Raw genomic sequence first — 27,609 nt, 5'->3', positions numbered from 1 at the left:
GGTTGGCGGCGCCATATTGGGAGGGTCGGGGTCTTCATGGCGGAGAGCGCTGAGGGGAAGGTCAGGCGGTGAGGCTGGGTGCCCGCAGCTCCCCAGGGCTTTAGTGGCATTCTGTCGGGCTCTGGTGAAGTTTCCTGTCACTGAAGGTAGTGAGAAAGACGCAGGATCGAGGCCCGTGCTTCCAGTGTGGTGTCTGCACATACCCTCACACTGTAGCAGTCCACCCACAAATAAAACAAATTGTTGCCATCCGCATCCAGAACAGATCCTCCAGGGCCAGCTTTCAGCATCAAAATAAGATAATAAACCATAAAACAGGCCCCACCATTCGCCCCATAGGCCCCGTGTAAGCCCAGGGCTGTGCTATGGAAGCACCACAGCAGAGCCCACAGCTGCGGGGCACACACAGGCAGTGCCAGCTGGAAGACATCAGCCAAAATGTTTCCCCAAGGCACAGAAGTTGCCCTCCCCCCACCCCCCGTTTTGAGCACCAACAGTATTTGCACAGCTGTTCCGAAGAGCCTGGCAGGGATTTCCTGCTAACTTCACTGCAAAACTTTTGTGGTGGTGGAGCTCCGCAGCTCCGTGCCCTCCCACAGAGATACCCCTGGGGATGCCTCCCTGCAAACCCACCCCCTCATCGTGTGAAAGGCCCACAAAACCAGACTGCGATTAAAATTGAAGGCCATTTTTATTGTCGTAGCAAGTATCAAAATAAAAAGGCTTTTAATTCAGTATACAGATCCACAGCTGCACTGGTAAAGCATCACCATGCCCCCGCCAGCAGTTCCCAGGTATAGCAGTGCCGAACAGCAAACCTGTGCTTCTTTGTTAGACAGAGCTGTTTTAGCATTTAGATCTTCCTTTTGAGATTGCAAGATTATGGAGATGACAGAACAACAGTGAAAGAGATAAATGGGATAAAGGTTTACATGTAGTGACACATCTTAAGGAAATTGTACATAGAATGAAGAACTTGAATGAAAAGCAATGATCAACCCTGGCCTCTGAGGACTGGTACAATTCCAACTTTGTTCTTGCTTTTTTGTTGTTAATCTGTTAATAGGTTAACTAAAGTACTTGGTCTTCAGTGGTGCAGAACCACAAAGGTTCCAAAATGTTTTAAAAATGCAAGTTTGAAATCAGTAATACTGGCTACTCCTTCTATTCTTCCCCTTCCTCTGAGAAATACTTCAGCAGTAATGTTTTCAATTTAAAAATCCGTAAGACCTATTTATTCCAAGCTGTTGTTTTACAGTGAGCTCATACAAAAACGCCCCTTGTAATACCATTTGGTTTATTTGGGCCCACTCGTTAGTGAAAACACTTTCCTAAAAAGTAGGCTTCAGTTACTAATGGAAAACCTTAACATGAATGCAGAACAATACCAAACAAATGAGACTGCCCTAACAGGCTCAGGTACTATTAGCTCACTCCTACATCTCTGCTGTTCTCTGTTCAACATCTTCTTGCAGAGACCTATTTAGAAAAGTGAGCAATATTACAGCCTACCTCCTGGTGCAGTTTTTATGATCACTGTGTTGTCAGTCTGGGGCTGGAACTTAAGCTTCATCTTAAGATTTTCCAACAAATACAAAGATGACATAAAGGAGATGGGGCTTTTCTCCACCAGAAACTGACAATCTCTTTTATTTTGCATTTTCAAGTATCAACTGTAATTCTTCTAACAGGGAAAATAAAACTGAAATGAAAATACTAGAACAAGCAGCAGAAATTAATGAGATTTCAATCTTAGTGTAAATTACTTATTTAAAATGATTAATGCATACTTACAACACTGAAATGTGAAACCAAGTTTAGTAAGCAGCAAGCATTTGGGGCACAAGATCATAAATTCAACAGGTTGGTCCTGACCAACTTAGTGCTTATGCTTTCATCATCTTATAAGGATGCATTGGCTGCAAATTATAACAGCAATTAATAAGCAGGCTCTCCTGCCAAGTGGCAGATGGATTTGGGGGAGAGGAGAAAAATAGTTTTCTAGCCCTGAACTTTTGCCTTTGACACCCCCTCAAGTTTTGCACGTGTAAAACAAAAGACCTATTACCTCTTTGCATCTGCTAAGTGAAAAACAAATCAGTTTTCTGAAATGAAAGGTACAACCTATCTCACTGCTCTGAGCAAAGGAACATTGCTCTTTGAACAGCCCAGAGAGAAGAGGTTGTAATTTCTGCCCTGTGATTTTTTTCAAGATGGTGCTGTGAGTCTTTTGCTCCTAGGAGAACTTCCTCTCAAGGTCCATTCTGAAAATAACCACCAGGCATTATGTTCCATTCATTTCAGCTTCCCTGAACATCCTCTTCCTAATACAGCACTGCAAACACTGAAATCCCATTGGTCTTGCAGAACAGCAGAGGCACTGCAGTGACTGTGGGATGAATCATTCAAGCAGTTTTTCACTAGCAAGGCTTTTTGCAAGGTCAGGGTCCCTGAGACAAAAATTGCATTCTCTCTACTTGTTTCTGACTATGACGACTGTAACAAGTACTGTGCTTGCAGCCTGGCTTCACCAAAAGTTAAGTCCAATTAGCCACTGGCAGGCACTGCCTCCACCGGCACATCTGAGCCCCTCAGCCAGCAGATAAACACAAACTCCCCTCTGCCCTCCCCAGGTATGACAAATGGAAAAGAAACCAGTGTTAAAATGCAGAAAATGAGTAGTTTGGGCCACTACCTGTGTGACACGTGGTCTAAGGCTTACATCTCCCCCACAGTAACCTGCAACACTTCAGCTGAAGTGCTGTACCTCACTGTGCATGTGGTCTCAACTGCACTACTGAGGTAAAACACATTGACTCAGACCTCAGTAAACAGTGGTTTCATGTATTTGCTACACCTTGCAGGCAGGATGGGCCTGGAGCATACACACAGGCTGTTAGTCCCAGTGCCCCAGGCAGTGACCCACCATCTGAGCAGTGCCTTCAAGCAGACATGGGTAGTGTACAAAAAGTCTAGCACCTTTTTTATTTTTACTTTTTCTTCTCAAAGGGATTTGAATTAAGTACTAGAAATTTCCAAATAGAAAAAAAAAAAAGATCATAGCAGCAATCCCCCTCCTGCAAAAAATCTCAAAACTTCCAACTGCTACCAACAACCTCAATTCAAAACTAATTAACCATCTAAGCTGGCTGCAGAACAGATAGCCCAGCTAGCCTAACCTCTCTGGAATCACTGGGTTTCTTAGCCCATTTGAAGGGAGAGGTGCATCTAGCAGACATATCTGGAGCAGATTACTTAGTAGTTACCAGAAACAACACTCCATAAATACCAAAGTCTTTGTGTCTAATTGTCATACAAAAGATTGAGAGGATTAAATTTTATCTCTTTCAGTACAGGAAAAGGGGAAAACAAAAAGGAACTTCCCAGTTCATGTTTCTTTTGATATAAAACCAATATAAACGTCTCTTTTCAGTTGGTGTTATGAAGCAGTTTTGTGTCCTCACTGGGTCCTGCCCCATCCTCTTCATGGACTCCTTCTGCCAGTCCCTCCGCAAATTTACTCTGGCTACCTGCATAGTCCATGAACATGTTGGGAATATCTTTGCCAAAATAGATCTTGCTGTTTGCTGCAATAGCCTTGTATTTCATCAGCTGCAAGTACTCAGGAGTTAACTTCAGCTGCACAAAAAGAAAACAGATCACCAACAGCTCAGCCTCACTCAAAAGCAAATTCCTACCATAAGCACAGGAGGCATCTACCTTTCCAGAACACTAGTGGGCATGCTCATCCTCTCTGCAGCTGAAAAGGCTGAGTACCAAAGAATGCTCTTTCACCATGCCTAAGCAAAGCTCTAAGTCCAGGTGACTGAATGGCAAAATGAGAAAGTGATGGAAGCAGCTGGGGAAATGTTGAATCCAAACATACCACAGAGATGGAGATGCTCTGAAGCACGTAACTCACTGAAAGCTCCTGCAATGCAAGCTACTAGAACTGCCCTTTTTTCCCCACAGAGTAGATTGAAGGGTCTGCTTCGCAAGGCAGAGATCACTCTTTCAGGATAATGACATTATAAAAGAGTGAACAGAATATCTAACTGGAACAGAACTTGTGCAGAACCATCTCAGACCCTCTGTCCATTTCTACTGACCCTTACAGCACAGGAAGTCTTCCTGCTGGGAAGTCCTGGGAACCTGATGTAGACAGTAATGAGTCCAGCAGTTGCATCCATGTATTTTGTTTTTTGCAGGAACAAGGCTTTGCCAGGCTAATTAGCTTGGTGAATAAGAACAACTCCATTTGTTCTTTACCTGAATACTTGCTTACTTTAAGCCTGTCTGTCACTCTGCAGATCTCCCCCTGCCTTGGTTACTCGCTAGCTTGCAGACTGCAATGGATCAACACGTCTCATTACAGCAGCATGAAAGGGCAACACTGAAAGTGATGTTCTTTCTACACTGGGAGTCATGGCCCCATTAGCATCTAGCAGACTTGTCTCCAGACGTAAACCAGATATTTCATGTACTCTGACATAAAATTCATCTGTTCAGAGCAGAAGGTGAATTTGCGAGTAAGGATATAATTATTGTTTCAGTCTCAAAGATAACTTCTCTGTCTTTGTTTTGCTTTTTGACCAAAACAACAAGACACAATGAGCAAGCAGTAAAGACAGACTACCCTTCTGCTGAGTTCTTCTATACAGCCTAATGTAAGGAGCTCTGCTTCAAGGCACAGCATAAGGAAGTAATACCTTGTTAGCCTCGGCTACTTTCATAGCAGTATAGCATTCAGCATCAGCTCTTGCCTTCTCTCTTGCAAGAAACGCAGCATCTGGAAGAAAACATATGCTCCCATATTCAGATTTTTATTTTCAGTCACATTAGCACCATTTACAGCTGGAAGATTTTTAAAGCAGCAAGTACCACATCTAAACTGCAAGGGATACAACAAGGGGAAGAGGGAACAAAACTGGAAACCCAGAAATGGGATTTGCCTTTATCATCCTCTTGCATTTTATATGTAATATTAAATACATTGTATCTGCAACTGAAGACCTCAAAGCATTTTATAAACATGAGGTTTTTATTACTGTCCTGTCACACAGGCAGAGAATGCTCTTTCTTCTCTAGCCAGCCACTAACTCTTGTGCTGCAAATGAAACAACTGTTGGGCTGCAAAAGTGGTATTTACCCACGACATTTGCACAGGACTCCAAGAACTGCACAGCAGTCTGCTCTGCAGATGAAGTCTGTGGCTGTTAATGCAATTCCCCAGATGGGATTCTGTCTGGGATACTGAGGTTAAAGCTCTTGCATGTAGGGGCAGGCAGCTTTAACCTTTATAGGCTCTGCCCCATGGACAGATGTTGACAGAGCTGTTCTGCTGCAGTATCAGAGACTGTGTCAAGGGCCTGATCCCAAAGGACACTGAACTTCCCTGCTCCTAACAAAGACATTTAGGGAAAGAAACACTTGTCTTTTCTGTACTGCATTTCCCTTTTTGGCTTCTGACTTTTTATCTGTCAGTTGACACCAAAGTGATGCCAAGCCATCAAGTTAAGGCTGAGTTTAATCTGGCTGGTTTGATGTGATCTCTTGAGATACTTTCTATAAAAGGGAGCTACACATTTGTAACATATGCTAATTTGGATCTGAGAATTGCACAGCTAGATAACCCTATTTGTTTACCTAGATTAGTGGGGAGCCCTGTGAGCAATGACACTTAAAAACAGGATGGTTTTCCTGATACTTCCTCTTTGGGCTAATAACTACAGTAGTCCCTGACAGGGACACTTAAAAGAATGAAGACCTGGATCCTCTACAGGCACAGAGCTGAGCTGAAGGCCTGACATACAATGACACACATTTGTAAGAAATAAAACCTATTGTACTTCTGCAAATAACTTCATAATGAGAAGTTGCTCATCTGTAAAACTCTTAATTGGCTCCTCAGTGGACCTCTGCAAAGGTTGACAGGACCTACAATGAATGGAACTGAAAACAAGGCTTCGCCACTCTGAGCTGGAAATGCAGACCTCTTCAGGTCCTGGAATTTGCTTGGTAAAGCACTGTATTGGATGAGACGTCTTCTTAATTTAACAGTACAACCTCCTAGAGAGATCATCCTTACAAAAAGCTTTAAGCAGCACAGTCTGTAAAGAAACATTCCTGCTGCCACCTCTGGTCAAATCTATTTGCTAAAAGAAAAAGGGCAAAAAAGCAAAATGGAGACTAAACAGAGAGATTACAGAACCAGGAACTACTTAAATCACTGCAGAACAGTTATTGGAAAGCGCATCACTCACCTTCAATCTCTGAAATCCGTTTCTCTGTTTCTTTTTCCATCACTTTCTGTCCATACGTTATTTCAGCAACTTGTGCAATTTTTTCTGCCTCTGAAATTAAAGAGAACACATCCACATTGTTGTCACAGTCATCCTATTGCCAAAAGCAACTTCACCCATGGAATTCCTTCCCACCCTCTTCTGGTGGCAGTCATTAATAAGAATTTTCAGCCCTCGGAATGTATCAGCCTACATTTGTGGGCAAAGCTAAAACCCATCTGAGCTTCTTTGGAAGAGTATCAGAGCAGCAGCAAAAAGATGCAGCAGAGAAATCGCCCAACAGTGAACCAGGTGCATAACTCCCTTTGTTCCCAGTTTGGTTCCTGTTTGCTGCCTACCCCACCACACCAATAGCTACTGCTTTCAGACAAAGCCATACAGACCAATGAGGGCCTTCTTCCTTTCTGTCTCTGCTTCCTTCTCCACCACCTTCTGCTTCTGTGCTGCAATCAGCAGCTTTGTCTTCTCACTCTCCCTAGGGTGTCAGAAAAGGCAGTTATAAAATGTGAGCTCATGAAATAGCTTCGCCAACCACACCACAGGGATGAGCCGTCAGCTTAAACCTCCTTCAAGTATGTGTTCAGGGCCACAGAAAGTGAGAGCATGCACCTTCAGGGCTTTTTCCTACACCAAACTTTCATGTGACAGGTTATTTTCCTCTTTGAAATCACCATTCAGTCAAATGGGTGTGCACATTTTTCATGCTAAAGTCTTTTCCATCTTATCGCTTTGGGCACATAAAGTGTGTGCATACACATACTGAAAAGAATATAAATAGTCTGCTCCTGCTCCCAATCAGGGAAGAGACTGGAGCCAAGAGCAAATCTTTCTCGACTGGATTTATGGCAAGAGATAAGAACACACTGATTGAGGATTCTAATGTGACCTTACTGCACATGACTTACCACAACACCAAAAGGTCAGGCAGAATGGACGAGAGGGAACTGATTCTAGCCTGTGCAGACTCTGTTGGCAGAGTGCTCGGAGAACATAAGCATTTCTGAATAATTGAGTGCAAGAAAAGGCAGCTGGCTCACAGCGCTGAAAAGGGATCAGTATGTCAAGTGCTTTTAAAGAAAGTTATTCCAAAGCTTTGCAAGTCTTCAGCCTGTTGAATCAACAGTGTCTCCATCCTAGTCAAACAGCAGGATTAGTGGTGGAATCTATCCACCTGCCACTCACTCACATGCTCTGTGAGGCCTTTTTAAAATACAGTCAGTGTCAAGGGGAAGGAGCCCTCGGGCAAATAACTACGCTCGAGTGTTCAAGATGGAGTAATACCCTCAGCAGTGACCTGCAGCCACTTACAGACACACGCTTGTCTGGTGCAGCCTCACTAGAGCTGTTCTGAATGGCAGCAAGGCAGCACGAGGCAGAGCACAGGCCTGGCAGAGGGCACTCTGATCAGTGCATGCTGTGAAAACACATTAATCTGGATGACCGACTCCTTTTGGTAACACAAAGGTGCAAGTCTCAGGCACTTACATGAGCTCATAATTCCTCCGGATTGTTTCAGGGATGTTTGGCTTTGTAACTCGAACTGCCTGGAAAGAGAGACAGAAGAAAACATAGGCAAGCAGCCAACAATCAAAAGGCAAACGGCCCCGAGGCTGCAGAGGGTGGGGGAGCTCACACTTGTGGGGAGCTCTGCCAGACAAAGCTTTTACGCTTTTACATGCTCTGCAGAGCAAACGCTGGACTGAATGATCTCCTGACAGGAGGAACAACCTGGATAAACTAGGATTGAGGGTATCACCTAAAGAAACCCAACAAGGCAAAGATAAGAGGGGACAGGAAGGACACTTCTCATTCCTCATATTAACAAAATCTGTACTTTCAGGGAATTTTCTAAGAGCTACATCCTGCTACTTCCTCTAAGCCTTTGCCCCTCGTGATCTATGCATCTCCAAACAGAACCCTGATTACCTGTATAATTAATCCAGGGGCCATTGTAGTTAGGTCTTGCTGCAATGCCAGTTTAAGGTTTTCATCAATCTGATCTGATGGGAGGGAAGAAAGCAAGTAAGAAATGTAAGCTTCATATTGAAATGCTGGGCTGAGAAAGACCATCCCTGGCCTCAGGGGACATTTACACCTTTTTCAGCATGTCAAGCAATGGTGACCAATGAGAAGAACTTGGGAAAGACTAAAGAAACATGGCAAGCATAAAATGAAGTTCTCTTCACTTTTCAATAACCTACAGTTTGGATTTTCTTTGAGCCAGAAGTAGCATTTTTATGGCAAGGAATCTGTGCTCTAACTCACTTCCCTATTGATACCTTCCCAACTGGATTCTGGAGCAGAGCTGATCCAGCTAAATCTTGAATGATTAGGAACTGCATCTGTGCCAGCAGCAAAGAGAATGGAAAGGCAGAAATGTAAAATGGCTGTATGACTTATTTTAATAGGCTGCAACAATTTCATTGGTAAAGCCTGTTTGGCTGAATGGATAATGGTTTATTCCAGCATAGCTAAGAAATTTCAAGAGGAAGCACAAAACAAAACCCTCCTTCAGTGAAGAGCTCTAAGGATAGCAGTTTCCAGTTGGGGCCTGCTAAAAAATTCAAAGGGAAAATAAAAATGTAATAGCCTTGAAAGTGATCACATTGCACTCCTTGATTATTTGCTTTGGTCCCAGTTTAGCGAGCTGGAACTCACACTCATAATGAAGTTCAGCCAGGAGTTTAGGAAACAGCTGTTATCAGTTTCCTGCACCTGCCTGCAGATGTGGGGGCAGAGAATGACATAAGTCTGCTTGAAATGGGCTGTGCCCCATTTCAGAACTCCAGAGCCAGAAAACTTTCAGCTCAGACTGAAAGACTTACACAGGGGCTTATACAAGTTCCTTCTGTGCAAATTGGTTGTCTTGAGTCCATTTCAAGCAGTTGTCATCAGCAGCTGCCGACATCTGGAGTCTCCATTGACAAAGAACCAGCACATTCACCAACAACCCCATAAAAGAACAGGAGGTGAACTGAGCCCTAGTTCTGCATTTTGTGCAGAGGCCCCATCAGAAAGGAGATAGCCAAGCTTCTTGGAAAGCCCTATTTAAACAGAGAAGTGGTTTGCAAACACCTTGTGCTCTTTCAGGCACTTGGCACTGAAATCTCAGCCACTAATCCCGTACAGTTTGGGTCCAAACCGTTCACAGCAACACTTCATCCGCAGCCAGCACTGTTGCACTGCCAGATGCTGGAAGGGATTTCTTCTCACTCGAAGCCATAATGAAAACACTCAGCACTGGCAGAGACTGGACAATTTCTACCAAGAAACCACCACTTTTCTTCAGGCTGTCTCTCGTAATGTGCTCCCAGTGTTTGTGCTGCCTGATTTCCCACTGGTCTGCAGAGAGGAAGGGAAGGTCAGCAGGCCCTCACCACACAGCTCTGGTTCACAGCACTCACTCACAGCGCCCAGGAACCACAGCAGTGTGCATGCCACAAAAATTATCAAACTAATAAGACAGGGAACACACCTTTTTTTTTTTTTTTTTAAAACAGCTAAGAACAAAAGACTGCCTTTTCCATCTGGAATAGCAAATACTGCAACTGACTCAACCAGCCACATTTGCTAAATACATATAATGCAGCAGAATCACTACTCCCTTCCCTAGCCCCTGTGCTACTTCTGACAGGTTTGGGTTTGTTTGTTTTTTTTTGTATAACACAGTGAAGCACTGTTAAAAGACAAAATGAGGTAAATATAACTCATATGCTGCGATTCCAAACAGAACAGACACTAGATGAATATGCAAGAAGCTTCCCAGCTGGAACTAGAGACTTCTGTACCAGCAGACAATGCAAATAGCTTGCAGAGATGTCATTCAAGGAGCCATCAATCTCCTGAAAGATCAGAGAAGCAGCTTACCAAACAGCTCAATGTAGACCTCCTGGAGTGTGTGGACACTACAGAACTGGTTAAGCTCATGGTGAATCTTGTTGAAGATGAGAGCTTTGTCATAGTCAGCAGTGTAGTTCTTCACTATGTCATATACTGCAAAAGAAGTGCAACTGACATTAATAGCTGGGACAGAGAGTACCACAGGGCAGGCTGGGTGCTGGCAGTCAAATGTTTATGGCTCAGTCACAGCAGCAAGAAATGCAGAGCTGTACTGCAATGAAGAAAGCACCCACAAGAGAAGAGGCTGCACCACAACCACTTTCTTCAGGGGAGTTTTAATTACTGCTAATATTTCATCATGCTCTAACCAATATTCGGTCACGTGCCTTATAAACAGAATGACATCTCAGCAATAGCAGCCTACTCTTGATTATCTGCAAATCACTCTCCAGCAAACACATGGGGTGTGTTTGAGTTGCAGAATACACAGACTGAAAGAAGGCTGCACAGGGCCTTCTCCTTCTGTGCCACGTTCCAGCATTCTGCTCTCTGCCTCCCCTGACTGTTGCACATTTCGTTATTCACATTGGAAGTTCTTCACTGAAGTATAAAGTCCAGTAGGGCCATAATAATAAAAAATAAAAGAAGTGATGGATGGCATTCAGCTATTGGTGAAGCAATCAGTAGCACAGAACAAGTACGTGCAAGAAGGAATAAACAAAGAGTCTGGGAGAGCTGGTTTAAGGTTCAAACCCAGGAAGTACAGAGCTCCACAATGCACACAGGGGAATGCTTGCAGTACTGCTCAGCTCCAAATTAGCAGACAGATGAGGTGATTCACCTCATCTGGCACTAGGAGGAGAATAACCACCACTGTGGATGGCAGGATTCGCAGGGTCACAGAGGAAGAACTCACCTGCACTCTGGATCAGGAAATTCACCACCTCGATTCTGTCAAAGTAAATCATCACTCCTCCACTGCAAAAGGAGAGAAGAGAAAAGAAAAGAGGAGAAAGTTTGCAGGAGGAGGAAAGCTCTGTCCTGCAGCTGGACGGCCTCCGAGCAGAGCACACCCCCCTCTAGCGGGCTGAGCACAGCATTCACATCCTTCTGTGCAGCACCACTGCGACAAACCCCGGTACAACCCCATGCAGGCTCCTGGGCTATCCACAAACTGGATCGTTAAATGTGAGCCCAAGCTTAGTGACCACCACATGGAAACATAAACTCCTGATTTCCTCCCTGTTTCCATCCGTATCAAGCAATCCACTTTCTTCCCGTGCTTCAGTTTAGGCAAGAACAGTGGAAGCAACTTATTCACTTAAAAGAAATAAGTTCGATCGTATTAAATTCTTGCATATGAATTTCTACAAAGAAACAAGAGTGAAACACACTCTGAACTCAGCACAGTGCAGCCTGCTTCCTTCTGAGCTGTAACCACACCAAGAACCAGATTCCAACTGCTGCTGGCACCGCCTGCAACAGCTCCAAACGTGGAAGCTCAGGGGAAATAAGTGGTGCATGGACAGATAGGGGCTGCACAGAAACCATCGCAGTGGGACAAAGCATTAAGGAGCCTTTGTGTACGGGGTGGTGGGAAACGCAGCCCGTGAAAAGCGAAGTAGGTGCGTTAAAGCGTGCTGGTGGGAGGAGGAGGGGGAGAGGGGAGGAAAAGGGAAGGAAGAGGCTTCCACCCAAACCGGAGGACCGCGGGGAATGAGAGCGGAGCGCCTCACCTCGTACCGCAGGGAACGTTTTTCACTTCATCGGTCTGCAGCGTGGTCTGAAAACGACGGAAGAAACGGACCTTCAGCGGCAGCTCCTCAGCGCAGCGCAGCGCACCGCCGCTCGGTGCGGGCCCGCATCTCACCCCCACCCCGCAGCCCGGGGCAGCACGCAGCCCCCCCCGCCCCACAGCACCTGCACTGACTTGTAGGACGTGATGAAGGGCAGCATGAGGTGGAAGCCCGGCCCGCTGGTGGAGGTCAGCAACGCGCCGCCGCTGCGGGAAGAAGCGAACAGCGGCCGTGAGCGGAGGCCCGGCCCGGGGAGGAGATGCGGGAGGAGACGGGGGAGGCCGCGGCGGCCGCTCACCGGTAGTAGACGCCGATGTGGCCCTCCTCGATCTTATGGATGGCGGAGAGGAAGGCGGCGGCGAGGAAGCTGAGGACGAGCGCGGCGATGGCGCCCAGCTGGGCCATGCCCGGCCTCGGCACGACGCGGCGCTGCGCTGCGCCCGCCCGCCCTCAACGGCGCGTCCGTGACGTCACCACTGCGCGACGCGCGACGCCGCAGTGCGCCGCCAGGGGGCGGTGGAGGAACTGAGGCCTCAGGGTTGAGGGTTCGAATCCCGCCCGCGCCACCGCGCGCCGCGCGGCTCCGCGGCATCGCGGCTGAGCGGTCCCGCTCCATAGCGGGGTCCTGGTGGAGGACACGGGGCTCTGTCCCACCCCGTGTGAACCTTGTGTCTAGGGAGCCACTCTGCAGGAGGTTCTCCCATGAAGTGACCTGTTGCTCGCGCACGGGATCACCATTTGATGCCCATTGTGCTGGGGAAGGGCATCACCGAGCCCCAAAATCACCCCAAAGGGTTTGCACCCCACTGCCAGCCCACAGCGCCCCTTCTGCCCCAGCAATCACAGCGCTCCGCTCCCACTGCGGGGACCCTCAGCCATCCAGAGTGCAGAAATGCATTACATTCCCACCTCTATATTTGCTGAAGGGCGCTTAAAAACATAGAGGGACCATAAAATGCCAATAAATAGTATAATTTCATTCCTGTATTGATAGATCTCCCAGGGTCGTACATCACAAAGCTGTCAGAAGGGTTCAGTGCTGCTCAGAAACAGGGAGTGAAGTATCTGCTCCATGTGTCCAAATGTTACAGCTCTTAAATAAGTGCGAAAGGCGCCCGAGATGAAATACTCTCTGCATAAGATCTTTAAAAAATGCTTGCCCAGATTTAAGGCCCTGATAAAATGTATTAAATCTGTAAAGGTTTTAATGAATCTCATACGTGTTTCATAAATCATGAACCTCTGCTCAGCCCCGCTCAGTTTAATAAGAGTAAACTAGGAAATTGCTCCGAGCTGAAGCAAAATGCACTCATATAATATTGCAAAGTAATAGATGTTTAAATGTGGGGTGTTCTGGCTCGCAGGAGAGGCTTTGCTGCATAACATGGGCTCTATATCATTGCCCAGAATAGGAAACCAGCTGCGGCCACGTGTTTAACAGCATCAAGATGTGAACGAGCACAAAGGTAAATATTATTTGTAATAATCCTGAAAAATAAAAAGCCAAAAAAAATCATTACTCCTCCACCTCGGGCCAGGAACATTCAGCCGTGTCTGCCCCAACAGCACAGACTCTTTTACACCAACGAATGCTTCGCTGCACCCACACTCAAAGCCTTTTCAGCTCTGCCCATTCCTCCTCATCCCGCAGAAGTGAGAATCTGTTGGGGGTTTTACTGCAAAAACGGAGAGGGGTCTGAAGGTCTTTGTGATGGTCCCATCAGCATCGTCGCCCTCAGCCCCCGCCACCTGCTGCCCCGCACCGGGAGGAGATGGAGTGGGACAGGACAGGGCAGGACAGCACGGGACAGGGCAGCCAGGATGGTCCCATTGCTGGCGGCACCAGCCCAGCAGGAGGGAGGCTGAGACCCACGGTGAGTGCTGCGTAAAAGTCTGTCCAACCTCATTAGCTGTCACAAGTAACAATACCAAGCTGGCAATAAAGGCAATTTCGAGCCTGTTGGCCATTAATCACTGCCTGACAGTTGTGAATAGAGGTGGAAAAACTCTGTCCCCGTGGTTCCTGCTTCGACGTTTAAGGTTACCTCATGTGCAGCCATGTGGGGAGCAGCGGGGTGGAAAGAACACACTTGCTCAGTCCCCATTCCTGTCCCCATCCTCCATTCCTACCCCCATCCCATCCCATCCTCATTCCCATTCCCATCCCCATTCCCATTCCCATTCCCATTCCCATGCCAGGCCATCCCTGCAGGGCTGTGGGATGGTGTGGGGCCCTCCATCCACTTCACAGGGTTTTGAAAGGGAAAGAAGGTGGGGAGAGGGAGGGCATGGGGGGGGGAAATACTTAACAAATTAAGTCTATCGAACGTTATTTGCAGATTACGGTGCAGAATTGTGTTAAAGTATGTCCGGGCTCGTTACATGTCAGTGCTAACAATACAGCACTTGGCAATCAAGGCAGCTCTCTGGCGTTGGCCATTAATCATCCCCTGACAGTCCTGAGCTGGAAATGAGGAAACTGCTCACATGTGCTCGATGCACCCATTTACACGCGTTGCAATCACGTCAGGAAAAGTTTTCTTTGACTCGCTGCCTGCCCGAGCCCTGCTGCTGGATGATGGGCACGGGGGTCCTCGTTCCATATGACACCATCAGAGGGGCATGGGGAGACCGGGCTCTGCATCCCAGCCCAGGGGAGCGACCCCCATCCCATGTGCTGCAGCTCAGGACTGGCCCGGGGGGGGAGGGGGGGCGTACTGGGGGCAGAGCTCGCCCTGCAGACGCCAGTGCTGTGGCCGGGTGCCAGAGTGCCAGGTCACCCTTGCAGAGCATAAAGGAGCCATGTGTCCAGCCCCCCAGTGCTGGTTTCTAAAGGGAAATGACGAATGGTGCTTGGAAACCACAGCTCAGCCTGGGAGAGAAAAGAGATTTAGCATGAACACGCATGAGAATGGCGCATGGATCGTCCCTGCAACTGCAGCAGCAGAGTGCCGTGGGGAGGAGAGGGTGATCCTGGCTGCAGGACCCCAGAAAGGGGCAGAAAAGCCCCTGCTTGGGGGTGGGCATTGCTGGTGGGACCCAAAGTGCTCACTCCCCAAAGCCCCCGAGATAGCAAGGAGAAGCAGGCGGGGGTTTGCACCAAAACCCAGCAGATGTCCCGCCTGCAAATGCAATTGCTTAAGAAAAAAGAAACCAACAGACAATTTTTGGCATGGGGGAACAGCTTCATCCTGCCCAGGGATGGGCAGACAGTGGGAGACACTGGGGGATACCGAGGTGGCACTGGGTGGAACTGGGGGACATTGTGGTGGCACTGAGGGACACTGGGTTGGAAATGGGGACAGTGGGGGACGCTGAGTGGCGTGGATCCATGGCCCCGTCCTTGGGATGGAAGCAGGAGTGGCTCTGGATTGAGCAGAGCCACACGCAGCCCCATCCCGGCGAGCAGAGGTGCTCAGGAAGGGCTCCAGGACACTGATTTATTTGTGGGATTCCGGGAAGGGCCGGGGAAGCCTCGGCGAGGTGCTGAAGCCCAGGTCAGGAGTCAGCAGCGTCTCGGTGATATATTTAGAGTGGGAGAAGGCGAGTGACAGGAGGAAAAAAATACCGCTCCGTGGAGGAGGTGCAGATCATTCCCTTGGCCAGGAGTCACTGGATGATCTGAGCCAGGGAACAGATAGTTGGATTTCCCTGGTTTCTCCCTTCAAATAAATCACAGCTCCAGAGCCCTTTAAACCCTGCAATATGATCTGTTCCAATAAGGAAGGGAATGAAAGGCTGCGTCTCTCTGGAAGCCTCCAGAGCCATAAATCTCCTATGTACAAACACATACCAGATTTCCAAGCGCATTTATTTTATTGTATTGTTTTAACAGAAAAATCAAACTGCAATAAACTCAGTCCCTCATTAGCTGTCTCTGTGTCCCAGCCAAACGCTGCTAACGAATCAAATCAGGACAAAGGAATGTGGCTGGCAGTCAACAGTCCGGCCGGGCGCTGACCCCCAAAAAACAGTGGGGGTACGCAGGGGGGGCGTGGGGAGACAGCCCATGTCCTGCACACCCGTCCTCTGGATGGGCTCTCCGGGGTCTTTGTGGGGGTCCCCGCTTTGGGCTGAGCGTGCATGCAGCAACTTGCAAAGCACGCATGAAGCACGAGGCACACGATCCTGGTGGGGGCAGCCCGGGGGCTGTTGGTCATTAATCATTTGCTGACAGTCCTGCAGGGTCCGGCTGCACGAGCATGGTCCACCAGGGGCACAGGGATCCCCATCGGAGCCCCCCCACCCCACGGCACCGCTCTGAGCTCTGCCAGCACTTCGGGTCTGCATGAGCACGTGGGAACGGGGGGGCATCCCGCACCCTTCGTGCCATGGCAGCAAGAGCCGTTTTGGGGTAAAAACCCATAAAAGAAAGCAGCAGGGGTGCAGGGCAGGGAACACGGACGCAGGAGCAGAGGCAGCGCTTTGCTCTGATCCTGGAAGGAGCAAAAAGGAGAGGGAAAGAGGAGGCTGTCCCCAGATTTACGGCCGGGAGCCCCCCCAGCGCCTGAGCCTCAGCCCACAGAGAAATTCTTTACTTATTGAATCACATTTGTCATCTCTAAATACATATGCAGGCCCGTGTTTCTGAATCCATAAACATCTTTAACTAACTCCGCTCGGCGAGGCCTCTTTCAGCAGTAATTTATATTTAACTTTTTCCATATGCTGGCCCTGTCGTGTTGGTGTCATTTCCGGGAGAGCCGATGGGGCGCGGGGGGCGGCGGGGTTGGGGCTGCTGGAGCAGCGCGGCTGCTGGCACGGCGCGAGCAACCCGCCCTGCAGAGCCAGCGCTCATTAATCATTGGAACTCCTCAACTGCCAGCTCCTTTCAAGATCTTTCAAGAAGTGTTTTCACCCAAAATAGAGTTGAAAACGCGCCGGGTCCTACTTTCAGAGTCTCATCCATCTGGCCATTATGGGGAGTGTCAGGCGGCTCTGACAGACAAGGCTGCTCTGTTCGAGGGGCCCCGGCTCCCGCAACCTGTCGTACCGCAGGCTGACGGCTCCATTGGTACCTACAGAAGAGATAAAAGCACGGTGGGCAGGGGAGAGGGATGAGCACGGGACCCCCGGGAGGGATGCGGGATGCTGATGGCGCCCATAGGACTGAGCTCCCTGAAATCACTGCGCCACACTCTGTGCCTCTGACAACGCACCGGGCGCAATGGAAGGGCAGCGGTGTGAGATGTGAGCTGCAAACCCGGGGGGCTCCTGAACCCCCTCCTGCTGCACTGCAGCTCTGAGCATCCCTACAAACCGAGCAATCCCTGCAAACCGACCCAAGGCTCCGGCCCCCCGGCTCTCTCCACACCCCCTGGGAACACACTGCTCGCTGCATGCAAACCCCGAATCGTTCCAGCAGTGTGAGTCAGAGCCCAGAAATAACACACTGGGTCTGAGTGCTACGGGAGCTTCCCCCATAGCACGAAGGGCTGCGAGCTTTCCTCCTGCAAAGGGTGAAGCAACGTAATGCTGGGGCTCCTGGGGACCCTCAGCTCTTCTTGTAGCTCTTCCCGGGGAAAGTGCTGCTGAACCCAGCCCACATTTGCTCCTTGCTCTCCAGGCACACAGCAGGGCTGCTCCGTGCCCACGCTGCACAGGCGGGAGGTTTGGGAGCCATAACACAGCCACAGAGGGCCCGGTGCGTTCCTGCAGCTGGAGGAGCTGTTGCTGCCCGAGCAGTTGTTCCAAATCTGAAATTCAGCCACAGTCTGGGAAATGGGCACACACACCGGCGGGCACAGAGGTCTTTTCTCAGCTCCACTCCTCAGTGCTCCATTCCTGCTCCCACCCTACCCGGTGCATTGTGAGGGTTTGTTGGTGGGGTGGGCTGAGCCATCATTTTCTCACCAGCACGAGGCAGCTCCATGCCTGCGGCTCAGAGCGAGTGCCGTGCTTCACATCAGAGACATTTTCCAACAACACGACTCGTTCCACCTGGGAAGCCGGGCCTGGCCACAGTCCCTCTGCATCCACGGACATCACTGGGGCTGTGCTGAGCTGGAACAGGAATCGGTGGAGGTAACAATTGCTCCGGCAGAAACAATTCGTCACTTCTGCAGGAGCGCTGCCCAGCAGAGCTCCCAGGTGCTGGGTTCACAGCCAGCTCTGCAGGCATCAGCCCCATCGCAGCACAAGGACATGGTATGGATGAGCGTTCCCATGTGCTGGTGGCAGAGGGGGGTCCTGGTCCCCATGCTCTGCTCAGGGAAGGCAGGAGGGCAGCACAGCAGCTCCGGCTCGCAGCGAGCGAACACACCAGGAAAGAACAGCGCAGCAAATCTCGCACACTCCCATCTCCTTTCCTCTCTTCCCAAAGGAGAGGAGCACAGAGAAGGCTGAAACTCATCCAGAAAGCATCCCAAAATGTTTTCATCCCCCTCTCCTCTTCGCTGTGCTCCGGCATCTCCCTGCAGCGCGGCGCTGGGTGGGGTCCAGGAGGGCTCCATGGAGGTGCTGGGGCTGCAAACACAGAACGCCGGGCCGGTTGGGTTCCCTGGGTGCCCACGATCACATCTGCCCATCCACAGCGAGGTTGTGCTCCCCCATCACAGCACCGTGGGGTGGGGTGAAGTCATGGCACACGGCTTCCATAAACGCCGCATTGGAAAACATTATGGTCTGTGGAAATCTGTTTGTTATTGCGAATGGAGCTGAAGGAATACACTTCTGTAAACGAAGCTGTCAGCCGAGCGTCTCCCCCAGCGTCCTCCAGCGAGCGTTTAGCTGAAACATTTGTGTATACAGAATTACGACTCTTCAGTTATTCATCATGATAATAAACAGAGAGATAACTATTAACCATGCATCACCGTAACGAACAGCATCGCCAACACCGCCCGGCGCGGATCTGAGCGGGCGATGGCTGCGGGACCACAGAGCTCCACGGCCGTGCTGGGCAGTGCAGGGAGCAGCAGCTGCACTCCGTGTGCCCATCACCTCCACGCTGCGACCAGCAGGAAGCTCTGTCCTGCTGCAAGGAGGTGTCGGTGTGCCCATTGCATGCAGATGTTGGCACGCTGTGGCGTTGGCCACGGCAGCCATGGAAAGTCACTCAAAGCCTTCTCCTGCCTGCAGCTCTCTACGCTGTGGGCACCGTCTGCTTTGGGGTCTCCAAGCCCCTCAGCTCCTCGGTCCTACCCACACGCCTCCCCGTGCTGCCATCAGCCCTGCCGGCGACAAACCACAGCCGCCTTCCTGAGCCCTCCTCCCTGCTCTCCACGCCGAGCACCCCTGGAGCGGAGCCGCGGACACCGAGCACAGAGCCCGTATTCTCCGGGGCGTCCACCGGGGGAAAGAAAAGCCGCTTTGTGCAGCTGGGAAGCTTCTCATCCACCCACCACCGCTCAGCAGCCCGACCAGAGCCTTCAGCTGCAGCCCGCAGGACTTTGCGTCCCAGAGCTTTGCGCGGGCAGAGCCCTCTGCGGGGTTCGTGTCCGAACCGACACAGCCTCACTCCTTCGCTCGCGCTCAGCTGGGCGCAGGGACGGCTCGTGGTCAGCCGGGCTGCGGGCCGTACGGGTTGCACACTGACAAGGAGCGCAGTATGGCTGAGTGCACCGCATGTGCTCCCGGGCTGTCCCACCCCGGCTCGAGGTACAGTGCTGCCTTTGTTCAGCCGGGCAGAGCCCTCACCCTGCACGGAGGAACCCGTGCGCGTTCCGCACCGCGCCGAGCGTCCGACTGCTTCCACACACTGCGGCCTCAGCAACCGCTGCAATAAATCAATAGGAAAATAGAGGCTGCCAGTTAGACTAAACAAGTGCATTTGCAAGGATTGCTAACCCTCATTAATCACTCTGACAGTCCTAAAAACACATTTCCCCTTTAATGACTGTATTTGGATAATCAGTGCTTTTTCCTCCCCGGTCGGAGCCGGGCTAACTGACAGCTGGTGTTATTAGAGCCGGCCGCGGGGATCGGGGTCACCTGAGAGTCAACCGCTGGAGGTCTCCTGCAATTCAGGGCTCGCTGGAAAAGTTGTTGTTATGCAACGCCGAGCTGCCGGCGCAGCTCCCAGCACACCCTTCCGTGGCCCAACACCCACCTGAGCTGCCCCGGCCCGGCGCTCCCTGCCAGCTCTGAAAGGCCCTTTCTGGTCCCCGTTCCCTCCAGGTGAATTCCCGGAGAGGTTGGAAACCTCGCGCCTTTCTCTCTCTAAATGATGCAACGCGCCCTCCGCGCTCGGCACGTGATGAAAATGGTAATTCAAACCCATACAACTCTAAATTAAGCCGTACATTACCCGACCCACTCAGCCATATATTTTGCAGAAAGACAGGATTGAATCAAATCAAACCGAAACTGTGGAGCGCGGGTTGTTAGACAGAATGATTAATAAAGTGCATCCCAGCGCTCTGATTGTAAAATGAATTCTGCAGTACCTGGGCAGGCGATAGGTGGGGAGTTATTGAATGTATTGGCAGCACACTCATTTCCCTGCAGATAGAGCCCTGAGTGCCGATTGCTATCAGGTGATACTTGGCAGTGTTTACACATGCCTGCCCCGGTGCTGCAGTCTTTAGGGAGGGGAAAAGCAGTTCCCTGAGGAACCGTCAGCATTATGGGACGCATTGGAGCAGCACCGGCTCTGATGGAGGTGCAGAGAAAGCATGGCTCAGTTTTGGAGCTGGGAGAACCCCAGGGGGGGGTTGGGGAGAATTGGGAGGCAGGGACCTTTCCACAGAGTGGGGCTGACCAGAGCTGGCATGGAGCACCCCGACAGCCCGCAGCCACCGCGCGTCCCATGCACATCCCATGCACTGTGTGCACAGCAGCCATGGTGCACAGAGAGCGCACAGCGAGGACACCTCAAAGCACAGGGGAGCAAAATGGCCACAGCAGCGACCTGCACCGGGTGTGGGATTTCAGAGCTGCAGTGGAAGAGCAGTGATCTATGCTACGATTTACACCACGACTGCCCACTGCCCTGCTATGCCCACAAGAGTGGCACTCAATGAGGACGTGGGGATGGGTGGCAGCGGGGCCTGGCATCCCCGGCACAGCAAGGAGCAAACCCCGTCCTGCAGCACCCAGGCCTTCATGCTACCAACACCGACCAGACCTGGGTCACAACCACCGCAGACCCCAAAACCGGGGTCTGACAGCCATAGGGCAGCCGGACCCCCACCTGCCCTGCCCTACACACAGAGGGAGACCCGCAGCCATCACCCGGCCCCCGGCTGCTCACTGGAAGGAAAAATAAAAACCCCATTGGCCAAACAAGTCTCTGTTTTAAGCGTATTATTTTTCAGCTCAAAAGACACAAAGGAATTTAAACGCAGGGCATAAGGCAATATAGAGCAGGCAATTAACTGGGATTAATTGCATGACTCACCCAAAAAAACGCAACAGGAGCAAAGCACTCAACAGCGGGGGGGGGTGGGGGGGGGGAAAGGAAAAGGAAAAGCCGTGTGGGGCAATGGGAGCTGTGGGGCTCTGCGGGGAGCAGCGTTGGGCTCAGGTGTTGATGTGGGGTGGGCTCAGCAGAGCAGCCCCACAGATGCGAGTGGGAATGACTCAAAACGGGGGGGGGGGAGGGGGGGGGGGGCACAGCTCGCCCTGCGTGGGGACGGCGGTGGGGAGGGGGTCCCTAAGCCTTAATTCCTATGGGGGTGCAGCCGCGGGGGGACCGGGGATCCTCGCGCCAATTCTCGAACCTTCCCTCTCGCCTCCACGCACGGACAAACCCAGGAGTCCCCCCTCCGCCCCCCCGCAACACATCCACGCGCGATCCCGCACCGCTCCCCGCCGGGATCGGCCCGGACCCCGCACCGCCCGCAGCCCCGCGCCGCTAGATGGAGCCCGCATCCCGCACCGCCGGGCGAGGGGACAAAGCCGCGGGGTCGCGGGGAAGAGAGACCACACCACAGGGTGAATATAACCAAGTATTCATTTATTAACAAAATAAGACTTACCAAGCCGCAGCTCTTAAGTCACCCGCAATGCTCGCAGCCCTCCCGGCCGGGCGGCCCCGCGCCCGCCGCCGCTCCGTCCGTGGGGCCGCTCCGTCCGTGGGACCGCCGCCGCCGTCGGGGTGGGCGCCCGCAGCCCCGGGGGGAGGAGGAGGAGGATGGGGGGGGAAAGGAGGGGGGTTCGTCCCCGCGGAGGGGCCGGGCGGGAGCCGCGGGGCGGGGGCTGCTCCATCCGCAGCCCCAAAACGCATTGCAAAAAAAAAAAATAAAAATAAAAATAATAATAAAAAAAAATGACATCTGTTAACTTCACAAAGGAAGAGAAACTGAATCCCAGAACGACAAACGAGGAGGGGGAGGAGGAGGAAGAAACGTGGTTGAAGCTTTTTTTTTTTTTTTTTGTCTTTTTTGTTCCTCCCCGGGCGTGTTGGGAGTCATGCAAGAATTTCTCAGGGGGGAAAATGAAGAAGGGGAAGGAAAAAAAAAAAAAAAACTCAATTAAAAGAAACAGCAGGGAAAAAAAAAAACACCCCCAAACCCGAAGCCCCACAACTGCAAAGAAAAGAGGGGTTTTTTTTCTCCTTTTTTTTTTCTTTTTTTTCTTTTTTTTTTTTTTTTTGGACACAGACTCTTTGCATACCATCGATTCATTGGTGTATTAATGCACTTATATTCCCAGCTTTAAGCTAACATACAGTAAATAAATACACAGTTCCGAGGAGGGAGCGGGGTGGGGGGGGAAGGGGGGGCTCGGCGAGGGGAAGGGGCTGCCGTGGTTACTGATATCCCAGTGCAGAAGCTGAAGTCAGTCTTTGGCCATAGAGAGCGTAGGGGGAGTAGTAAGGTCCGGCAGCCGGCAAGGACGGCACGGGGAGAGCTCCGGCTGCGGGCAAATGGCTCTTGCCGTACGGGTGGTACCTGTTGAGTCCCAAAGTGTGTGGGCTCCTCAAGGACAGGGAGGCCGGTAACGTGCTGGGGCTGCCGGGGGCGGCGGGCGGGAGGTGGAGGTGGCAGGAGGCAGCCGAGCCCAACCCCGACGTGGGGTACCCGGCCAAGAGTTTCTCTGCGCCCGGCAGCGCCGTGTGGGTCCGTAGGTGGGTGAGCAGCTCCTCCGAGGTGGCAAACCTCTTATCGCAGGGTCCGCTGGCAGACACCCAGTTGCATATGTGGGGCAGGGGGTCGTTCTGCAGCATGAAGCCATAGGTGTAGAGGGGGTGGCCGGGCAGGCTGGGGGTGCCGCCGGAGGAGAGCGTGGTGTGCACCGAGTGCAGGGGGTGCGCTGGGTACACCAGGGGGTATCCGCTCTTCAGGCTGCCGGCGTCGTGCACGCAGCTGGAGCAGTTGCCGGAGCCCAGGTGCGAGGCGCTGTGGTAGCTCAGGCAGTACGGGTCCCGGCATAATCCCTGCATGAAGGAGGGCGGCGAGGCCCCGGTCAGCGGGCTGGAACTGGGCGGCTTCCCCGGCAGCCCCAGCGCCCCGGGCAGCTGGCTGCCCACCAGCCCCGCTTTGCTGGGGTCCAAGCCGGGCACGAACTGCGAGGGGTACCCGGCGTAGGCGCCCACGATGGAGCCGTGGTAACCGATGCTGGAAGGCGGCAGCGGGAAGACGGAGTGGCCCGGCTTGTAGGGAGACACGGGGGCCACATGGCCGGCGGCGGGCGGCAGCGCGGGGGGCTCCGATTTGCGGCCCGAGGCGGGGGGTTCGCCGTGCGCCCCGGGCTCCGCCGCCGCCCCGCGCCCCAAAGCCCCGCTCGCCCCGTCGGGGCCGGGTTTGCCCGCCTCGGGCTCCTTCTTGTCGTCGGCGCCCTTGGGCTCGGCGTGCTGCGGGGACGCGCCGCGGGAGCCGCCCGGGGATGCGGCGCTGTGCGGGGGGAACGGCGGGCAGGCGGCGCTGGGCACGCGGAAGCCGGCCTTGTCCGGGCCCTCCTTGCGCGGCTCCCCGCCCTTGGAGTAGGGCTTGAAGCTGGACTTGTCCTCGGGCGGAGCGTCCCCGCTGCCGCCCGGCGGTTTGAGCGCGGCGGGGCGGGCGGAGGGCTCCTTGTCGGCGGCGGGCAGCCCGGCGGAGGCGACGGCGTTCAGCTTGGAGGAGGGCGGAGGGTCGGGTTTGCCGATCTGCGAGCAGGTCTGGGCCAGCAGCGCCAGAGGGCTCTTCTTGGCGTCCAGCTGCGGGCGGAGCGGAGCGCGGCGCCGGTCAGGGGGGGACCCGACGGCACCCCCCGGCCCGGCCCCCCCCATCCCAACCCCATCCCACGTCCCACCCCGGGGCCAGCGGGCGGCGAGCCAGAGCGCGGGGACGGGAAGGGAAAAGGAACGGGGAGGGAAAGGCGAGCGGGGGGAGCACTGACCTCGATGGGGCTGACGGGCGTGGAGGAGAGCGGCTGGAGGTACTCGGGGTGCAGGAGGTGGCCGCTGTGGGCGCTGAGCATCTTCAGGACGCGGATGGGCAGCCGGCTGGCCTGGCGCAGCGGGTCGGCGGGGGGCGGCCGGGGCGACGGGGCGCCCGCGGCTCCGCGGCTCGGCGGGGTCCTCGGCCGGGGCCCGCCGGGGGCACCGCTCATTTGGGGCGGGCGGCGGCGGCGGGCGGCGCGCCGGGCTCCGCGGGGCCGGGCCGGGCCGGGCGGGCGGCGGAGCGGCGGCGGCGGCGGCCCCGGCGAGACAAAACCCTTCCCCTTCCCGACCGACACGTCAAATAGCCCCGATGGCGGCCGCGCTCCGAGGGGGCCGGCGCCGCGCACCAATCCGCGCCCGGCCGGGCCCCCGGGGCGGGGAGAGCGCCGGTGGGGGGGGCGAAGCGCCGCCGCCGCGCCGCCGCGTGGGGGAGAGCGGCCGCCGGCGCAGCGCAGCGCAGCGCAGAGCAGCGCGGCTCGGCTCGGCTCGGCATCGCACGGATTAGCACGGCACAGCGTGGCCTTTGCGTGGCTTGGCAAGGCATGGCACAGCTCGGCTGGCAGGGCATGGCTGGCACAGCTCGGCGTGGCTCGGCTTGGCTCGCAGGGCACAGCACAGTGCTGCTGGCACAGCTCGGAACGGCACGGCGTGGCTCAGGCAGTGAGGTTTCTCATGGCATGGCATGGCATGGCATGGCATGGCATAGCATGGCACAGCTTGGCTGCCACAACACAGCTCAGCTATGCACAGCCCAGCACAGCTTGCCATGGCACGGCACAACTTGGCACCCCGTCCCTGCAGGATGACCCTTCTGGCACCCCGCCTGGGTGCACGCCCAGCACACGGTGAAGGTGCTGCCAGGTCAGCAGTGTCGCCCAAACCTGAGTTGCCAACACACTTTGCATGTGTACATATTGATTTTGCACATAATGTAATCACCAGCATTAAAATTCCTTTTATCAGCAGCAGCACTTGACTGTGGCAAAGTGTTTTCTGCTGTTGCAGGAATGGGCACGTGGGCACTGGATGTTGCATGCCATCACCTGCCCTTGGGGTTCACCTGCAGTGGGGAACCAACCCCACAAAAAGTGCCATTTCCTTACACTGCAACCCGCAACACTCATTGCTTTCAGTGGTTTTCCACTCTGTTTGGTTTATACTCTTAAACATTTCCCAGTATCACTGCAGCCTCCCATGGGCTCCATCTGGGAGAGAGGAGTTGGGAGAGTCTGAGTTCACAGTGCATGGAGGTGGTGATGCTGGAGCACAGAACCACCTCTGGGTTCGGAGTCCCCGCTGCAGGGAGAGAGGCAGAGAGTTGCAATGAAACACACCACCCCCTGGCAGATGCTTTATGTTCCAACAGTGCTGCCATTACTGAGCCCATGGGGCCGCCCCTCACAGTGTGCTCTGGGCTCTGGGAAGTGGCTCTGCTGGGTCTACCATGACCAGCGTAGCCATGGCATGGCCTGACACCGCTTCTCCCCTGCTATCAGTCACCCTGACTGCTGGACTACCTATGTCCCCTTTTTGGGGGCTTTTCTTCTCTCCCCCTCAAAGCTGACCTCAAGACTGATTCAATCTGGGCAGCGCTGATGCAGGAGGAGAGGCCTCTGTTCAAAGGAGCCATTCAAATCCGAAGGAAAGAGGAAAAAAAAGTCTATCCTCAAATGAATTCAAGTTGTGTGCCAACAACACAGCATTAACAAAATAAAATCACGCTCCTATAACAGTAAGAGTGCAAAATGTAGACCATGGCCAATGCGTTGTGTAGCCCTTGGTGCTTTTATGCTCTTATTTTTGTTGGGTTTTGCTCCTATATCAGTAAGAGCACAAAATGTGGTCCATGGTCAACGCATTGCATAGCCCTCAGTGCTCTTATTCCCTATGTTTGGTCTTTTGGGTTTTCTCTTCTACCAGTAAGAGCACCAAGCATGGACCATGGCCAGCATGTGGTGTAGACCTTGGTGCTCTTATTCTCTATTTTTGGTCTTTTGGCTTTCTCCTGTATCAGTAAGAGCACAAAGCATAGACCATGGCCAATGCGTTGTGTAGCCCTTGGTGCTTTCATTCTCTATCTTTGGTCTTTTGGGTTTTCTGCTCTACCATTAGCAGCACCAAGCATAGACCACGGCCAACGCATTGCGTAGCCCTTGGTGCTCTTCTCTACTTCTGGTCTTTTGGGTTTTCTCCTGTACCAGTAAGAGCACAAGACGTGCTCCATGACCAACACAACCACGTGGCCTTTGGTGCTCTTCTTCCCTATTTTCTGTCTCCTGGGTTTGCCAGGTCCCACCCCGGCTCCAGGGAAGCCACACTCTGCCCATGGCCCCACGGCCGCTCCCCGGCTCCGCGCCGCTCCGATCGCTGCAGAACAAATGCATAAAAATGATCTTATTTATTACAGGAGACATGTTTTAAAACAACTGACAAAACTGCAAGATGTAAAACGACAAGCGAGCGCTTTTTCTTTTTTAAACCCATATAGACTTCTGGCAATGATAAAAATAGTGTTTTCCTTTTTAAAGTTGGAATTAATCTTTCTTTCGAAAGCAATCATGTAGCGGGAGAGGCAGGGAGACGCTCAGATATTAACTGGTGCTCGCTGGGTGATGGTTACTTATGGGAGAGCTGGTGGCCGCTTTCCTCTGCAGAGCAATTCACATTAAAGCACGGCGCGAACATTAAAGGAAGAAGGTGAGATTTTTTTCCCTCCCCTGCTCCCTTGATGTGTGACTAACAGCTGTTTTTCCCTGTGACAAATCAGTGGGGTCTTCCTGTTGTTGATGTAATGAAGCTGTTTCCTGGTGTGAAATTCTGCAGGATGAATGGCGCGAGGGGGAGGAGAGCATCACCCACTTATCAAAGCGCTGCTGTGCTGAGGGATGGGCAGCAGATCAAAACGCACAGCGTGGCCGACGCTGGGGCACCGTGACATCACTTCAGACCTCTTTCACTGTTTGCCTTCCCAGCGCTCCACACAGAGCCACGCAACGCTGCTGGGTCAGCCTGGGTTGACCTGGCCTCTGTTTGCACTGCAGCGGTTGAGCGGTGCCTCAGTTTCCCCATCTGAAGGACTGAGCGGAGCCCCCCCAGCATTCAGCATCGCAGCCCTTTGGGGGTGAGGGACCCCTCCCCATATCCCATAGGGCTGCCTCTGCGGGCGCGTCCGGCCCTCAGCATCACCCATACCTCTGTTTTTAGTTCTTTGCCAGTGTCAGTTAATTAAACTATGCAAATTAAAACAACTTAATTTATATAATATCAGTGCCGGAGCCTCAAACCATTTGGTGCAGCTCATCTGGCACGTACGGTACATAAAATGTTTGGAGCGGCTCTAATAAAAATGAAAAAGGCTGTAAATCAA

At 52.6% G+C, this 27,609-nt stretch overlaps 2 protein-coding genes and 1 long non-coding RNA gene across 6 annotated transcripts; 1 reads left to right on the top strand and 2 right to left on the bottom strand.

The window, feature by feature from the left end:
- Positions 1-672: 672 nt before the first annotated feature.
- Positions 673-12,413, bottom strand: ERLIN2 (ER lipid raft associated 2). The gene is made up of 11 exons (XM_424380.5): positions 12,237-12,413; positions 12,063-12,144; positions 11,879-11,925; positions 11,059-11,120; positions 10,170-10,295; positions 8,229-8,302; positions 7,788-7,846; positions 6,686-6,777; positions 6,264-6,353; positions 4,710-4,789; positions 673-3,639 (listed from the first exon to the last, which is right to left on the bottom strand). Exons 1-11 carry the CDS (start codon positions 12,341-12,343, stop codon positions 3,430-3,432), a joined length of 1,029 nt encoding a protein of 342 aa, XP_424380.2. The 5' UTR covers positions 12,344-12,413; the 3' UTR covers positions 673-3,429.
- Positions 12,414-15,735: 3,322 nt separating this feature from the next.
- Positions 15,736-24,548, bottom strand: ZNF703 (zinc finger protein 703). 4 transcript variants are annotated; one of them, XR_005841540.2, is made up of 4 exons: positions 24,200-24,548; positions 21,859-24,017; positions 17,792-18,667; positions 15,736-16,956 (listed from the first exon to the last, which is right to left on the bottom strand). XR_005841540.2 is itself a non-coding variant. In XM_015297429.4 (2 exons), exons 1-2 carry the CDS (start codon positions 24,410-24,412, stop codon positions 22,632-22,634), a joined length of 1,599 nt encoding a protein of 532 aa, XP_015152915.2. In that variant the 5' UTR covers positions 24,413-24,548; the 3' UTR covers positions 21,816-22,631. The 4 variants fall into 4 exon arrangements, 1 of the variants encoding a protein (XP_015152915.2); XR_003071616.3 differs by having other exon boundaries at positions 15,736-18,667; XR_005841541.2 differs by lacking the exon at positions 17,792-18,667.
- A 102-nt stretch (positions 24,549-24,650) lies between these two features.
- Positions 24,651-27,609, top strand: LOC107054964. Its single transcript, XR_001469847.4, has 2 exons — positions 24,651-26,939; positions 27,066-27,609. It is a non-coding gene; the product is annotated as an uncharacterized LOC107054964 (long non-coding RNA).

Source organism: Gallus gallus, chromosome 22 (assembly GCF_016699485.2).
Source record: "Gallus gallus isolate bGalGal1 chromosome 22, bGalGal1.mat.broiler.GRCg7b, whole genome shotgun sequence".
NCBI lineage: Eukaryota > Metazoa > Chordata > Aves > Galliformes > Phasianidae > Gallus > Gallus gallus.
The sequence above is the reverse complement of the archived record's forward strand: the minus strand, read 5'-3'. Positions and strand labels throughout refer to the sequence as shown.

Bases quoted from the DNA above. Each gene is read 5' to 3' on its own strand.
- ERLIN2 (XM_424380.5), bottom strand. From the start codon at position 12,343: ATGGCCCAGCTGGGCGCCATCGCCGCGCTCGTCCTCAGCTTCCTCGCC. The intron at 12,145-12,236 runs GTGAGCGGCCGC...TTCTTCCCGCAG, and splicing joins CACATCGGCGTCTACTACCG to CGGCGGCGCGTTGCTGACCT. The intron at 8,303-10,169 runs GTAAGCTGCTTC...CCCTCCCATCAG, and splicing joins GGTCTACATTGAGCTGTTTG to ATCAGATTGATGAAAACCTT.
- ZNF703 (XM_015297429.4), bottom strand. From the start codon at position 24,412: ATGAGCGGTGCCCCCGGCGGGCCCCGGCCGAGGACCCCGCCGAGCCGC. The intron at 24,018-24,199 runs GTCAGTGCTCCC...CTCCGCCCGCAG, and splicing joins CGCCCGTCAGCCCCATCGAG to CTGGACGCCAAGAAGAGCCC.